This window comes from Peromyscus maniculatus, chromosome 5 (assembly GCF_049852395.1).
Source record: "Peromyscus maniculatus bairdii isolate BWxNUB_F1_BW_parent chromosome 5, HU_Pman_BW_mat_3.1, whole genome shotgun sequence".
Lineage (NCBI taxonomy): Eukaryota > Metazoa > Chordata > Mammalia > Rodentia > Cricetidae > Peromyscus > Peromyscus maniculatus.
Genome location: NC_134856.1, coordinates 55271198 through 55287303, shown reverse-complemented (window position 1 = coordinate 55287303; position 16106 = coordinate 55271198). Strand labels below are relative to the sequence as shown.

General features: G+C 54.2%; 1 protein-coding gene across 1 annotated transcript in view; it reads right to left on the bottom strand.

The window, feature by feature from the left end:
- Positions 1-5414: 5414 nt before the first annotated feature.
- Positions 5415-16106, bottom strand: part of Jph3 (junctophilin 3) — a 62545-nt gene continuing 51853 nt past the window's right edge. Inside the window, exons 3-5 of the mRNA XM_006990138.4 lie at positions 14737-14861; positions 11111-11994; positions 5415-6885 (exon numbers count right to left, since the gene is read on the bottom strand). Coding sequence (XP_006990200.1) covers positions 6805-6885; positions 11111-11994; positions 14737-14861 — 1090 coding nt within the window. The 3' untranslated portion in view covers positions 5415-6804. The remainder of the gene's footprint in view (positions 6886-11110; positions 11995-14736; positions 14862-16106) is intronic.

The following is a 16106-nucleotide window of genomic DNA, read 5'->3' as shown; positions in this document are numbered from 1 at the left end:
AAGCCTTCCTGCCGGAGGAACCGGATCTGGTCAGATAGTGACAGCCTTGCATGCAGAAACCCTTCTGGTATGCTGTAGGAAGGAGACATGGGTTTCTAGGGAGGGATAGCTGTTCCTTTATATGAAGGAATCGTGGGGCTCCAGCCCTGCAGTGTGAGGTCAGTATGCCATCTCTCAGATCCACGTGCCAAATGAACTAAGTGCTGCTGCCATCATGGGTAGGTTAGCACTGTAGAGCAAAGTCTCCCCAAGGGACTTGCCACTTGTTTCTCCAGAGCACTCGGCATTCGGTCACTCAGTCTGACCCAGTGTTCTTGATACAGTTGTGTCCAGTAGAAACCCGGTGGCTGTCAGCGCAGCAGGGAGCCACAGTGCAGGCTAGAGACAGCTAGAGCTGCTTTGAGCTTGCATCCTGGTCTTGATGGTCTGCCCAGGGGCAGGATGAGGGAGATGGGGTGACCCTCTTGATGGGGAGGAGGCTTAGATGATGAGGGCTTGCTGCAGGCCACAGGAATATATCATAAGAACTCAGCTGGTTATGGTAAAGTCACTACCATAAAATCAGGGAATTCCTCCAGAGGAAGCCAAATCCCAAGGAGTTTTTGGTGTTACTTGGCTTGTTATATATCAGCTGTATTCTGTTATGGAAATCATGTGTGTCTTCATAGTTTTTCCAACTGATTTTTCCCTAGGAAGGGCTAACAGTGTGGACCGATCACTCTCTGGACATACACATTCCAGGTATTTGGAGAACAGCCTCAGGAAAGGCTTTCTCTGGAATCAGATTATCTCCCTTAGCCACTTTCAAGGACTACAGGAAACACCACCTAGGTGGGTGCCCAACTTCTGAGGATAATGATAACAGCCCACCTGCAAGTCTCCTGACTTAAATTCCACAAGGAGACACCTCCCAGGGGGGCGCCCAACTTGCGAGGACTAACAATGATAGCAGCCACATGCAAGTCTCCTGACTTAAGAATTCCACAAGGAGACACCGCCTAGGAGAGGTGGATGTTAAGTAATAGCTTTACACAATTTAGCTCAGACCCTCCCTTTATATACCGGGACTTCCAGGGCACAGGGGAGGGAAGAGAAAAGAGAATGGGTAAGAACTTGAGAGGAACAAACTGAGATAGGGAAGAACTAGATTGAAGGGCTGGAAGAGAGGACTAGAGGAACGAGATGGAAGAGGAGGAAGAACCAGATGGAAAAGAACAAGATGAGGAAGAGCCAGATGGGGAAGAACAAGATGAGAGAGGAGATGGGAAAGGAGCTGATAGGGGAAAGAACTAGATATATGAGAACCTAGAAGGGACAGAACTAGATGAAGGAATTAAGATAGAACCTAGAGGGGACAGTAGTAGATAAATATAGAGAAATCAGGCAAGGAAGGAGCTAGGCATGAGAGCAGAATAGAAGCTGTGTAGAGAGAGAACTGTCACAGAAAATTACAGTGTATGAACTAAGGAGTTTCATGTACATAGATTCATTTAATTAGCTGGTTGTAGATTCTTCCTGGACCCTGGGAGGGGACTATCGAGGGGCTGGACCCCCATAGACCCCGATAAGGGCTCATCCCTGTCCCATACCCTCCTCCTACCCACAAAGGTGGAGTGTGTCGGGAGAAAGTCAAGCACCCAGTGCTCCCATCTGGTGTTGGAACAAGGAGTTAACTGTAGGGTATCACTCTGGCAGGGTGTTCTCCTGGGGCTCCTGTTCCAGACTGGGAGGGACCGGGTGGTAGAGGCTCCACCCACCCTGCACCTGTGGCATTGGGGGTTTCGGGAAGGTGGTTTGTAATGAAAGGAGACAAGCTTCCTGTGGTTTCAAATGAGTTTATTAAGTAAAGGAGCAGAGAATTCTGAATCGTGAGTGTCCCTTGCTTCAGGTGTGAAATCTGATTTAAAGTTACATTCATTAGAGAGGATTTGTTTCCAGTTTTTGATTAACCAAGCTGTTTCCAACTAAAGAGGCCAAGGCAAGAGCAGCCACTGTGCCAGTGATGTAACTCAGTTAACAGCCCCTCCTTATCCGCAGAGCAGTCGCATTAATGGGTGGTTTACATGCACCAAGAGGAAAGAAAGATCAGGAAAAGGTCAAGCAGATGAAGACTGTTGACTCGGTCACAAAAAGGCATCTACACCAGTCGTGGCCACGGGAAGCTCAGCACACAGTCCTCAGGTCATCTGGGTGGCTCTTCTTTGGGGGAATGCTCAATGGTGCAATCAGTAGGCTCCAGCTAGAGCATTCAGGATTGGCCTGCTGGGAGGGAAGCTGACCTGTGGGCAACAGCAGGCTCAGGAGTGCCAGCCCAGAGAACACTGAGTGTGAGGTGTTGTCTGTGGACCTGTCTCCAGCTGTAGGTCCTGCCGCCTACAGCTACCCGGGCTTCTGTAGCTACCGCTGCTCCCCGCAGGGCAGTGCTCAGGCTGGCGGGTCTTGTAAGCAGCATTTGCCAGGTGTTGGTCTCATGGTGGAGGAATGATGCTGTACACCACCCGATGCTGCCCTCTGTGCCCTGAGTCTTCAGCCTGTACCCACGTGTCTGCTCACCCACCCTGGATAGTAGTGTCTGCCCTGTGGACTCAGAATGGTCTGTGAGAGCCGTTTGCTGGAGGTGAATTGGTGGGATATCCCTACTAAAGTGGATGTTGGCCCGAGAGGGAGAGAACAGAACCTCTTTGGTGGGCAAGGTTGAACCACGGGCTGCACAGTGTACCCCACGGGCTGCACTTGTTTCTGTTTCTGCACAGTTCAGGGGAATCTGCAACCTGAAGGCTACTTTGCCCTTAGGACATAGGATCTTCAACAGCCTCCTCAGACATCACCCTTGGAGAGACAGCTCTGGTATTGGGCTGACCTTCACCAGAGTTGAGTCAAGGTCACCAAGGTAGACAGAAAGCAGCATGCTGACAGGCATTGTCAACAGGATGGGGGACCGGCATCCAGCTGAGAGCCATCTGCACCTAGGAGGGTTAGGACAAAGGGCAGGGTGAGTCCGTCTGAAGTGTTTTCTCTAGCCACTGGCACTTGCATCTTGACCTGCAGTCTGTGGTGGATGGGCACAGGCTAGCCCAGAATTGAGGTAGTTGTGTGTGGCCTTGCCTGTTGGGACACCCTTGGAGACCCTTTGACCTGTGTTCCCACAGCGCAGCTCCTGTGGAATGTACGGACCCACTCCCCACTTTGATGTAGTCCCAGTATGTCTGAGGTTTAGGAGGGAACTGAGCCCAAGGAGACTGCCCGATACACATTTCAGCCTGGCCACACTGGGAGAGGGCTGGAGAAGCAGACTCCGGGAGCAGTGTGCTAGGGTCTGGAGAGCGCTCGGCCACCGAGGACTGCAGCTGCCCATGCAGGGCTTCCCTGCCTGCCGCATACCTGTCCCCTTGTTGTCATGCAGCCATGAAGGCCTTGTCCAGCTCCTTAGGAAGAGACGGCTTGGGTCTTGTGGGCATGCTCCCAGAATTCACACTGGCATGCAGCTTAGCTATTTTTGTTTGGAAAGTTTAAGAACGACAGCTATACTTTCTCTTCCTTAAAGGCCAAGGTACACAGGACAGATAGTTCTTGGCACTTGGGGACATTTGATTGTCCTGGTGAGGGCTTGACTTGGAGCTGGACCTCAGTGAGCCAGCAGAGCTAAGGGTCCCAAGCCCATCCTAGTCTGGATGCTAACCTGTTGTGATGGTGACGTGATGGTACAAAGCTCCAGGGTGTCAAGAAGTGGCCTGTGTGGCCGTCAGTCGATCACAGAGACCAGAGGCTGCAATCGTGGGAAGACGAGCAGGAAGTAAAACTGAGCTTAAGCTGGAGGAAGAGTGTAATGTCCCACATCCTCTTGAGGAAGGTTAGAGAGAGGAAAAAACAAGCAGCCAAGAGACATCTGGAGCAAGGCAGGTGCAAATGTATGGAACTATCCAGCCATTCAAGGGCTTTGGAGGTCTGTGGAGTGCAACCAAGACTCTAACCAGAAAGGACGACACCCCAGAACCTCTCATCTCCCTAAATGTTCACTGATGCTTGTGGCTGGGTCTCCAAGCACTCTGGGCTCTCAGCACTGTCTCGCCTCCCTGAGGGTAGCCCTGTGGGCTGTCTAAACTGGACCTGTTTGGCCAGGGTGCAGGAACAAGCTGGAACTGGGAAGTGTGGCTGCTTTCTGCTTGCCCTGGGTACTGACCTGGCCAGGGCTGTGGTTCCTCGGATTAGTGTGCATGGGAGGAGCCTGGTATCAGGTGTTGGCCAGTAGTTTAGCTCAAAACAGAAACTTACATGGAAAGTCGTCTGCTCTCTGCGCTCCCTGAGATCCTGTGCATGCCCCTTGCATTGTGGGAGCTGTGTGGAATTTCTGACCAGCACCATCACTACGTTATCCTGGGCTCTGCTGCTGCCTGGTCTGAGACATTGGGACTCCTCAAAATTGTCATCATGCCGAGACTCATCCAGGCTCCCCATATGTGCCAGCATGAGCCTTCAGTGTGCAGGACTCAACACTCAGCAGCCATACAGCCGTGCTGCAGACAGCAAGGGCCTTGGGTATCCTCCACCTCCTCCAGAAAGGACTTCTCTTTACTCCGAAAGTATCTTCTGAGATCAGGCTGTATCTTAGTGAAAACTCATCACATACTGTGTGCCCCGGGAGCCAGAGTGAAACACGGGTCTGTCCCCACTGGCCACCATCCTCCTCTTGTTCAACATGCTGCATCTACTCTGCCTTCAGGGAGGAAGTGGGCTCTGCACGGATGGGAGCAGCCATAGGCTGCCGCAAGGTGTCTCCTTCACTGCGGGGCAGCTTGCTAGAGCCCCCAAGACCCAGTGTGCGTCTCAGTCTCCATCACCTCTGCCTGGAATCCACCAGGACTAGAGAAGTGGCTTTGTGCTGCGTGTACCACAGGCTGCCAGTGGAGTGCCAGGCTGTGGATTTGGTTCTACGGTGGCATTACTGAGAGCGAATGAGTGGATGAGGGCTGTCCTCTGTGAGAGCCTCTTAGGCACGTTTTTGGGCTGTGCTTTGTGCATATGTCAAGGTAACGTGAGTCAATGTGCCACCTCCATGAGTCAGCACCCTTCTGGGTCATGCAGCTCCTGGGATGCACACTGAGCCCCTCATGTCTGCAGACAGAATTACAACTCACATAGCCCTGTATGGACAGCTCTCATGGCTGCAAAGAGCAGGAATCTTTTATTTGGTTCACGCCAGATCTGCAGCAACCTGATATTAAAAAAAGTGAATGGAAAAGTAAGCTGTACAAAAAGATGGAAGAACCCTTTAGAAACACCAGAAATGCATCAGGGTACCTGCTGAGCCTCTCCCCGACCTCGACCCCTGATCCAAACCAGCCTGGGAGAAGGGACAGGCAGTGGCTAGGGAGCAGGGTGGATAACGGAAACAATAAAGCTGAGTGTCGCTGGAACATGCTCTAATCTGTAGTTTATTTCTGGTTAAAAATATAGCAATCCAGTGCACTGTAGTAAAGAAATCTGCTCGAAAGGTAGCAGAGAACAGCTGAACACGAGCAAAGCAAGGCAGAGTCCATAAGACAGATGGGCTGCACCCAAGAAGACTGACGGAGCCATGGGTACCAGTCGAGCTGGCATCCCTTGTTCGTTTGTTTGGATGAGGGAACAACCCTGGTAGAGAAGGCAGAGACATGAGGAACCTGTTGTTTGACTGAAACAAGTTACATTGTACATCCGGGGAGTGCTGGGTATGCAACAGTCTCCAGGACATTCAAGCCACTGGCCTCAACCACATTCCTGTCCCGGGACCAGACTCTCTCTGGAGTAGCACTGAGGCATCTGGAGGGAATATGCATATCTGTTAGGGGTAGTCGAGGCAGGCACAGTGCAAAGATGTGAGACCCCGTGGAGGTCAGTGAGAGGTGACGTCCTCCATGGGGCGTCACTGCCAGGGACACGGAAGCCTGAATATACATCCTGCATACTAGGTGCAAATCGCCACATGCTCAGCCCAGGCGTGCTGTCAGGCTGTCCGGGGCATGTGGGCCATAGCCCCTTGGCATCAGGGCTCAGATGTGCCTGGCCAGATCGGGGTTAGCCCTGGACGTCTGCAGCATGGCCTCCCTGGGTCTGGAGGGAGGGTGGCTGGACAGGGCCAACAATGAGTGAGCAGAGGGCAGCAGGGGAACAGACTTCGCCGTAAGACTCAGTGTGGGGAGGCAGCCTCCTTAGGAGGGCCGTGGGGCAGTGCCGAGAAGAGGGATCATGGTCTGTTCTGGGAAGAAGAGCAGGGGCTTCCCTCTCCCTCCACAGGTACGCAGCACAGACTCCATGGAGACAGAGGCCAGGACGCCCTGCCCCTGTCCCTGGGCCTGGGCCTGGGCCTGGGCCCACACTCCCAGCAGCTACTCCAGACAGGAGGGCAGAGCCATGCCCTCCCCAGCTGCGCTCCCCAGCTGCCCTCCCCCTCCCCCGGCTAGACGGGCACCCTTGGGAAGGTGCCTCCTCTCGCTTGCCACCTTCCACACCCGGCAGGAAACACGAAGAAGATCCCGATCTTTTGGCCGCTGGTTTGCCGGGACCCTCTCATACCAAGCTGGAGGGGTGGCATGCCGGCCTCCTCCTGCCATGCCACACAGCATCGTGTTATACAAGCAAAGAATTTTGGCTAAAATCCAAAAAACATTACCCAGAAAAAAAGGCAAACTGTGAGTGATACCCAATCATGTTGTTCTTCCGTGGAAAGACAGGAGTCGTGGGGCTGTCCGAGTCAGGATTCCCCCTTTTGTTTTGCTTTTAACGTCCCTTTTGTACATCATCGCTTCCGTGGTCACAACAATCTTGTCAGATGAAAAAGTTAATAAACAAAATGGCAACTCCAATGTTGAGCAGGATCACCATGACGACCAAGATGGGAGCTGAGCCCTGGAACAGAGAGGACAGTGAGAGAGACGCCAGTGCAGGGCCTCATTACACACTGGTGCCCAGATGAGAGTAGCCAACACCCAGGGCAGAGAAGGCTCACCCCGCTGCAAGAGCACTCACCGGTGTCTTGGGGGCTCTCTGCACTAATCTTTCTCGTGAACCTGGTGGGAGACTCTTCAGTGGGTCACCTGGAATCTCCCCTGCTCCCTCTCCTTCCTGCTTGTAGACTTACTTGCTGCCCGCTGGCTGCTTTCTTTTTCTTTTTCTTTTTTTTTTTGGTTTTTTGAGACAGGGTTTCTCTGTGTAGCTTTCCGCCTTTCCTGGAACTCACTTGGTAGCCCAGGCTGGCCTCGAACTCACAGAGATCTGCCTGCCTCTGCCTCCCGAGTGCTGGGATTAAAGGCGTGCGCCACCACCGCCCGGCTCTGGCTGCTTTCTTAACATGCCCCCAGTACCTAGTTTCTCCTAGCACTTCCTAAAGCCCTTAGCTCTGTCTTTCTCAGTACGGCTCCGGCTCGCTGTCACCCTCATCACAGCCAATGCCTCGAAGGGCCCCAGACACCTGCCTGGCCGGCTGCCTGCTCATGCACCTTGCTTTCTCCCCGCTCCCGGGGGCAGGCTTTGCAGGCAGTGCAGGGGGAGGAAGCTCCGTAGTCCCGTCATCGTGGACGCTTTGCATCTGCCCTTGACAGCCAGCAGTCCAGGGAGGAGCCCGATAACCAGCACTGCAGACATCTTGGCCAGGCCCCGTGGGTGCAGAGCAAGCACCTCAGGCTCCGCCCTACAGCCTCTGAGTAGACAAGGTACCCGGCCTGCTGACCACACACATGCACCTTCTAGCTCACGTCCCAGACCCTAGACTCCACACAAAAGGAGTCTGCTTCTTGTCTGCCAGAGACATTGGCTTGTAACAGACCAAGAAGTTAGGCTTTAGGGATTCGATTCTCCTGGCTCAGCCTTTTGAATGCTGGGGTTATAGGTGTGTGCCACATGCCTGGCTAAGCAGAGGGCTTCTTACGTATGTTCTATTTTATGATGCTAATGATTACATTAGACAAGTGCTTTCTATGACTGAGCTACCTCCACAGCCAAAGCAGGGGCTTTTTAAAAAGCCAAGGACAATCCTAGTAGTCAGTCCTGCCTGGGTCTGGCACCCGAGCAGCCCAGCCCATTACCACTTTGCTGAAGAATGGATGGGGACCCAGGCTCTGCATGGCAGGAGCGGACAGGGAAGCCTGCCTCCACTGATTTCACCACAGCAGTCACCTTTGAACTCCAGTGCTTTTGTGGCATGGACTTTGAAGTGTCTGTGATATCTGGGCTGAGCCAGCCTTGCAAGGACGTGGGAAGGACCTTAACAGCAGAGTTGGCCCAGGGCGGGTCCTGTCCCCTCAATGCCTGGCTTGGAGAAAAGCCCACTGCTCCACACCCTTCTCGGCTGTTCTGTCCAGCCCCAGGCCCATCCATGGGTATGTCAAAGCACAGAGGAGCAGGATAGCTTTGGGACCAGGCCCCTATCTCATCAAGAGTTCACCCACCACCAAAGTGACCTAACCATCAGGAACCTTCTGCAGTTGCTACCAGGTATGGGAAGTCTAGATCAGGTGACTCACATTCTTTCCATCACTTCAGAGAAGTCTTGTAAGGTGTAGAGAGGACCACAGAGTTTACCATGGCTAGGAACTTTGTGAGCCAGAGCCCTGGGTCTTTCCTACCCACCCGCCACTGCCAGACAACTTGGAGGAAGTGGTGTTTCCAGTCAGGACCCACCCTCCCTGCCCAGGACACAGGCCGGGCCATACTGTACAGAGCCCTGCACTGGAAGGGAACACACAGGTCTTGAGATGCCTGGAAGCCAACCTCCCAGAGGCCACTCATGGTCACCCCTGAAAGCAGGCAGGGGGCATTCACCTCCCATCTGCTTCACTCATGGGCCTCGCCCAACCTCCTCTCAGGTCCGTAGAACAGCATGGCACCTACAGAGAGACCCTGCCTACTTTCTCAGGTAGTTGGGGCCACGGGGATGGAAGGGCTGGGGATGGAGGGGGTGGCGGGGGGTGGGGAGCGCGGGACTGGAGTTCCTTTCTTCAGTTCTTATTCTTGGAGTGTGGATGGCCTTCGGCAGTGAGAGAGTGTCCCAGATCACTCACCCCACTGGAAGCCTTAGGGTACAGTGACCCTGCACTGTAAGCCTCTGGCTCTCCCACCCTACACTTTAAGGCCAGCCTGTGGCTGGTCCCCATGCTTTGCATATCTACCCTAGGGAACTTTGGGTATTTATTTTAGTTATTCATGTGTATGTCCCTTGTGTGGATGTTCATGTGTGTGTACATGTATGGGTGAACAGGTATGCACATGCATATGGAAGTCAGAGGACAATCCCACATTCCTTCAGGGGCCTCCCTCCTCATTTTATTTGGACACAGATGCTCACTGGCCTGGAGCTCACCAAGTGGGCTAGCCTGACTGGCCACAGAGAATCTGCCTGTCTCTATGTCCCCAGTGCTGGGGTTATAAGCATATGCCACTGTGGCTGATGTTTTTTTTTTTTAAACACAAAACAAAACATGGTTCCAGGGATCAAATTTATGTCCCCAGGTTCATGCAGCAACCAATTTACACACTGTGCTCTCACAAAAGACAGCCTTATTATGTAGCCCAGGCTGGGCTGACCTCATGGTGCTCCTCTATCCAGCTCTGGAGTGCTGGGGTTATGGGTGTGGCTCAGAATTTGCTTTTCCTTTTCAGTGGTGCTGGGGCCTGAACCTAGGCCGTATGTACACTGGGCAAGTGCACTCTACCATTGAGATACAATCCCAGCCAGAAGCTGCGTCTTAAAACACCCAAAAAAGCCAACTCGGTGAAGTGGGCTAAATATAGAACTACTCCTGAGCCTCCCACCCCTGCCCACTGCTGTGCCACTCCTGAAATAGCCACACACTCCGCATGCGCACAACTGCGCAGCAGGCTGTGTGCCGGCAGGGTGAGGCCCAAGCCAGCGCTGTGGTCCCAGCAGCAGCCAGAGCGGAGGAGACATCTTAGAATTTAGCAGTAAGAAGTAATAATCGGTGGCTTCAAGGAGAGCCAAGGGCCACAGGAAACGTCTCCCCTAGGGCAAGTGACTGCTGGGGCTGTCAGATGAAACCAGAGCATCCCAAGGCCCCTTGAGATGGACACTGACCCCTGCTGAAGTGGCAACGGGAACCCTGCAGAGGGTTCCCCTGGGCCTGGCACAGGTGTGTGACCCATACAAATCACATGCCACAGAGCACTCCGTCTACACACACAGCTAGATGCTTAGGTGTCACAAAAGCCCAGGCACCAGAGGGTGGCCATCTGTGCCATAGCAGGTGAATGGGGTCCTGTCTGCTGGGGCCACTGGTACCCAGGGCACCAGGCTCTGTATAGCCAGCATCCCGCCCATGTCTTCTTTCATGGAGCCAGCTGTGGACTTAGAGGATACAGGAGGCCCCTTAAATGTCCCGTCCTTTCTGGCCCAGGAGAGGCTGTTGTTTTCCTTCAAAAGGCCTAACCTGAGGCAGGGAGGGGAAGACGAGGGGTGTCTGGCCAGACAAAGAGTTGCTCTTGGGGTCCAGTGAAGGGAACTCTTGTGGGAGTCTGACCTACACCCCATGGGACATGATGAACCTCCAAAGGTTAGAGGGCCCAGGAACCTCAATGCTATGGATTCCTAACAACCTCCCATTGCTTGGATAACTACAGCTCCACAGAAAGGGAGGCTTTAGAGCCTGGCTGCAGGGCAGCCTTACAGGGTTCCATCCTCTTGTCCCATGTGTGGAGCATCAACTTCTTGGGAGCTGGACCCTGACCAGTTTTGGCATTTGGCATGAGTGAAACATACTCAGGGAAGAAAGGATGTCTGGACAGAGGCGCCTCAGCCCTGTTCTAGCCCAGATCCAGAACACAAGCCACTGACAGCCACGGGTCTGCACAAGTCAGGGGCAGGATGCCAAGCACAGGCAGACTGGTTCCCCCCCAGGAGCTCTCGTGGGCACCCACCCTGCTTCTAAAGGGTTGAGCCCATGGGGAGCCTTTTCAGGGATCAATCTAAAGCAAGTACGATCCCTGTGGCGCAGCATCTCCGCTTTCTGTAGACACCCACACTAGCTGCACCTCAGCCCCTCGAGAGGAAATGCACAGAGCAGAGTAACCCGATGGCCCTGGGTCCCACTGCCTCTGTCCTGCAGGGCTGGGCAGCACTTACCGTACTGGACTTGAGCTCATCCCCAGTCTCTTCGTCAGACTCGAGTGCAACAGGCAGGGACTTCTGGGGTGGGGAGAAGGTCAAGTCCCAACGCAGCAGACGGGGCTCGGGCCGGTCCCCCAGCCGCAGGCTCTCTAGTTTCTGCACCGTGGGCTCTGCAGAGGAGGCTGGCCTGAGGTTCTCCTTATTCTGGGACTTGGACCTCAGTCTCTGCAGCCCAAAGCCCCGGTCCTCAGAGCGCCGGTCTCCCCCAGCACCCCGACTGTGACGCCGTCTCTGGGGGTACGTGTCCTGCGGACAGGCATCCATCCTTAGCAAGGGCTTCATCTCCAGCTTGTAGTTGCTCAGCTGCTCCTCATCTGGCTCTGACAGCTTGGGGCCCCCAGAACAGGGATTGCCTGCCCGGTGGTGAGAAGTCCACGAGAAAGTGGTGGGGGACTCCGTCCGCCGCTCCCGGGGCTTGGGGTTCCCAGGCTGCTTGTGGCCCGAGCCCCGGGTGCGGAAATCCTCAGTGGGCTGGCCGCTGCGCAGGGCACCACTGCGGACACCCCTAGAGGCCCCAGCCTTCTCCTCGTCCCAGCTGTTGCGGGCATAGTCCCCTCCACGGCCCTCGAGGAGCATCTGGATGTCCCCGCTTCGCTCCTCATCCACTGAGACCTGCCTGGAGAAGTGCGCCATCTTGTTCCTGGAGGCAGGAGCTGGCGGCGGGGTGGCCGTGGGGCTGGTGGGGAAGCTCTGCAGGGGGCTGTCGTCGGGGGTCAGGTCAGAAGGGGTGGTGCCCTTGCGGTACAGCTCAGGGCTCTCCTGCTGCAGGGGTGTCCCGGTGGAGAGCACCTCGATGTCATCACAGGACATCTGGTGCTTTGGCCTCTGGTACTCAAGCCCTTGGGTGGGAGACAAAAGTTCACGGGGTTACATGGAGCCCGCTGCAGGGAGGCCTCGTGACAGTGTGGATTGGGTCACCCAGCAAGGATAACTGGCAGGACCTTAGAGCATGGGCACTTCTTGTCACCAGAGTACGTTGTCTGCACATCAGGGACCTGGAAAGTCAGGGTATGAGCCTGCAGGTGGTCCTGTGGCTTTCTTCACGAGGGTGAGGCCGCCGGCCCATTAGACCTGCACCTTAGGGGTAAGCTCGTGCCTGGCTGCCAGCGCCATGGAGGTCATTCTTAGCTAAAATTAGCTGCCAGGCATGTACTGTCCCTGGAAGACCATTATGAAGACCAGGAAGGAATCTGTGGCAGCTGCAACATAATCCCAGAGCCTGTGGCCTAGGTACATGGACATGCAGGCTATGATATGATGGTATCAACTTGAGTATCGTGGGTTCTGCTCTGACCCATCCTGCACCCTCTCCTTCCATCCCCGTGGCCTCAGGCCGTCTCAGAAGGACTGGCTACCAGGGTCTTCCCCAAGCAGCCAGCCCATAGGAGGGCAGCTTTCTGCCCCTAGCTGAAACACTTTGGTAATGTTTTTAGAACCAGGGATAGCCAGAGCTTGGGAGCCAGGACCCATCTAAATGTCTGTTCTGACAGAATCTTCACAAGATCTCGGGCAGGCAGAATACAGCAGCTGCTAGCCTTGAGGACCAGGAATGGGGACACAGCACCCAGTTCCCTTCCAGCGTGGACCCACTGGCCGATAATGCATTCTAGGAAATGCCCTGATGTGGGGAAGTGAATCCCAGAGGGATTTAAGGGCACCTGGCAGTAACACAATGCTGGAGAGGTGAGGCCATGGCAGCCTCCCAGGCAGCAGGCGTGGCCAGAGACCACAGAGCAACAGTCAGGAAGGGGTCCTGCATCAGTCCCATCTAGTGATCTGGTCCCATCCCAGTGAGGGGCAGCTGAGGTACTTCGAGGTGAAGACCTCCCTCATAGAGGTTTCTCAAGGAGGCAACTCTGAACAGAAAGTAGATATCAGCTGAGGCCTCCCTGGCAAAAGCAATACCCTGGAGCAGCCAGCTGCGTGCTCCAAGGCCCACATACACGGGGCATAAAGCAACACATCTGTCTCTTGACATCGGGTAGTCAGGGGTCCAAAGTCCAGCTGGGGCTAGGGCTGGCTCCTATGGGTTTTGCCCAGGTTCCTCGGAGCATGATGGACAATTCCCTTGGTCATCATTCTACACACAAGTGCCTCAGACAATATTACATCCCCTCCAACCAAAGCTCCTTGGAGCAGTATAGTAGGACCCCAGGAAGGAATCAGAAGCATTCAGGGCTGGAGCCTGGGGACCCATGGGAATTATTAGCATGTTTGTCCATCTACATATTCTACACATGGCTCACCTGGCGTGGGGTCAGTCAGGTGTCTAGCAGTCTGAATGTGGGGCAGCTGGCCTGTGGCCCACTGACTTGGACAAGAGCCACCTCAGTCTCAGGTGGTCAGGTCCTCCACTGGGGGCCATGCATGGCTTTTTCTGACTTTCTCTTTAAGCTTGGAGCAGCTGGGTGGGAGGACTGTGCAGAGAGTTAATGGCCACCTCCTCCTCTACATCAGAAACACCTGAAAGGTGCTAGTGGCCACAGTGGGATACCAGAGCAGGTCCTGGACAGAGCCTCAGAAGGAGCAGCTAGACTCATCTGACCTGCTGACCTAGCTAGGTCCAGTGCCAGCTGCATGCACTTTGCTCCTCAGCCCAGACCCAGAGGCCCCTTTGTCACTGTGTGAGAACACAGACTGGGCATGGCACACCCTAGTTCTATAGGCTTTGTTCTTACCCTTGTATACCGTAGCTGGGAGCAAACAGGAGGGACTGTGACCTCAACCCTGCTTCCAGGCTCTGTGGGACTGGGATGCTTCCCAATGAAGCTGGAGGGATGCAAGGTAGAGCTGGGTATTCTGAGGATGGGTGCACACGGCGCAAACCCCACTACAGTTGACTGTCCCACACCGGAGGCCCTGTGCCTCCATGTATCATTCACACAGCCCCCAGAGAGGAAGGACAGTGACTTCCAAAGGACACAGTACTTATACTCATTAGAGATTCTCCAACCTGGCAGCCATTGCCCATAAGTGGCTGTCTGCACTTCATCAAGTGTGCATTAAGATTAAATCAAAACTCAGCACAGGCCGGGCGACGGTGGCGCTCGCCTTTAATCCCAGCCCTGGGGAGGCAGAGCCAGGCAGATCTTTGTGAGTTCGAGGCCAGCCTGATCTACAGAGTGAGTTCCAGGAAAGGCATCAAAACTACACAGAGAAACCCTGTCTTGAAAAACAAAAAACAAAACAAAACAAAACTCAGCATGGCAGAGGCTGAGGCATGAGGATTGTGATGGGCCAGCCTGGGCTACAGAATAAGATCTTGTACTAGAAACAAGCAACAGAAATTACTGAATGGGACTAGATTCAGCCCTCCAACCACTCTTGCTACAGAGGGCACAAATCCACCACTGCAGATGGCTATAGAATAACACCAGAAAAGGAACAGCAGTGTCCACACACGCAGAGGGTTTAGAAACAGACACTGAAGTCCATGCACATCCATGCGTTTGCTGAACCAGCTTCAGCAAGGGATGTCACTGGTAAGGCCTTAGCTCTGGGTGACAATCGGCCCCAGGTGGCATCAGGAGCCACCGCCCAGGGCCCTGCCCCTCAGAGTCACTGGCTCAGGCAGAACTCACCGTTTTCCCTGTGCTGGAAGGAAGGCGAGAACTCTTTGGCAGTGATCCTGGCGATCCGCGCTTCCTCCTGGGCTTTTTGAGCGGCCGTGAGTGCTGCCTCAGCTTTGGCCCGTGAGTGGGAGGTCCTGGGGGAGACAGAAGGCAAAGGGTGAGCACTGAGTAGAAGGCCAGAATGGGACCCTTTGCAGTGAGCTCCCTGGGTGTCTACCCTCGGCTCCTGTTCGTTCATTTAGTCACTCAACAAACATCCCTCACACCAACAACCAGCCTTAGTACAGCAGCCTCTGGAGAAAGTGTGGTGTATTTCTTCTTTATTTTTTACTTTATGTATATGGGTGCTTTGCCTGCACATCTGTCTGTGCATGGTGTGCATGTAGTGCCAACAGAGGTCACAAAAGGGCATTGGATCCCCTAGGACCAGAGTTGTGGGCAACTGTGAGTCATCGTGTGGGTGCTGGGAACTGAACCTGGTTCCTCTGCAAAGGGCAGGCAGTGCTCTAACCACTGAGACACCTCTACATCTCGTTTAAAAAAATATTGTATTTTTACTCTGTGTGTGTGTGTGTGTGTGTGTGTGTGTGTGTGTGTGTGTGTGTATCACATGTTGAGGAATGCCCCTGGAGGACAGAACAGGGTGTCAGATCCCCTGAAACTGGAGCTGCAGGTGGCTGTGAACTGCTAGACATTGGTGTTGGGAATAGAACTCGTGTCCACTGGAAGGGTAGTACACACTCTCAAGCAGCCCTAGAAATTTTTTTTGTTTTGTTTTTTGTTTTTCAAGACAGGGTTTCTCTGTGTAGCATTGTGCCTTTCCTGGAACTCACTCTGTAGCCCAAGCTAGACTCAAACTCACAGTGATCCTCTGCCTCCCGAGTGCTGGGATTAAAGGTGTGCACCACCACCACCTGACCTAGAATATGTATTTTAATCAATAAACACCCCACGCTGTGGAAACCTAAGATGGACAATCCCCGTCCCAGGAGGGAAGTGGCAACGGGTCACCAGTGAGTCCATGCCACATGAGCTGCCCCTCAGGCTCCATCCAGCCCTGAGTGGGGATGGGGAGGCTCCTGTTCTGGCAAAGAGGACACAGGACACTGTCTGGGGACAGATGGGCCAGGACCTGTATATATTCCTCCAGCTATGCTTGTGCTGGGTCTCTGCTGAGTCCCACAGGGCCACCCTGCCCTTCGAAGATCAGAGGCTGGAATTACAAGGCAGAATGGGGTGCTCCTCATCTGCCCCTCTTTCCTCCCAGCAGGCTGACTCAAGAGCTGGATCATGCCACACATGAATACCACCTCCCCAACACTGGAAACAGGAGTCCCCAGTCCCTGAGATAAAGGTGGCATTTTCCTCACAAGTCTCCT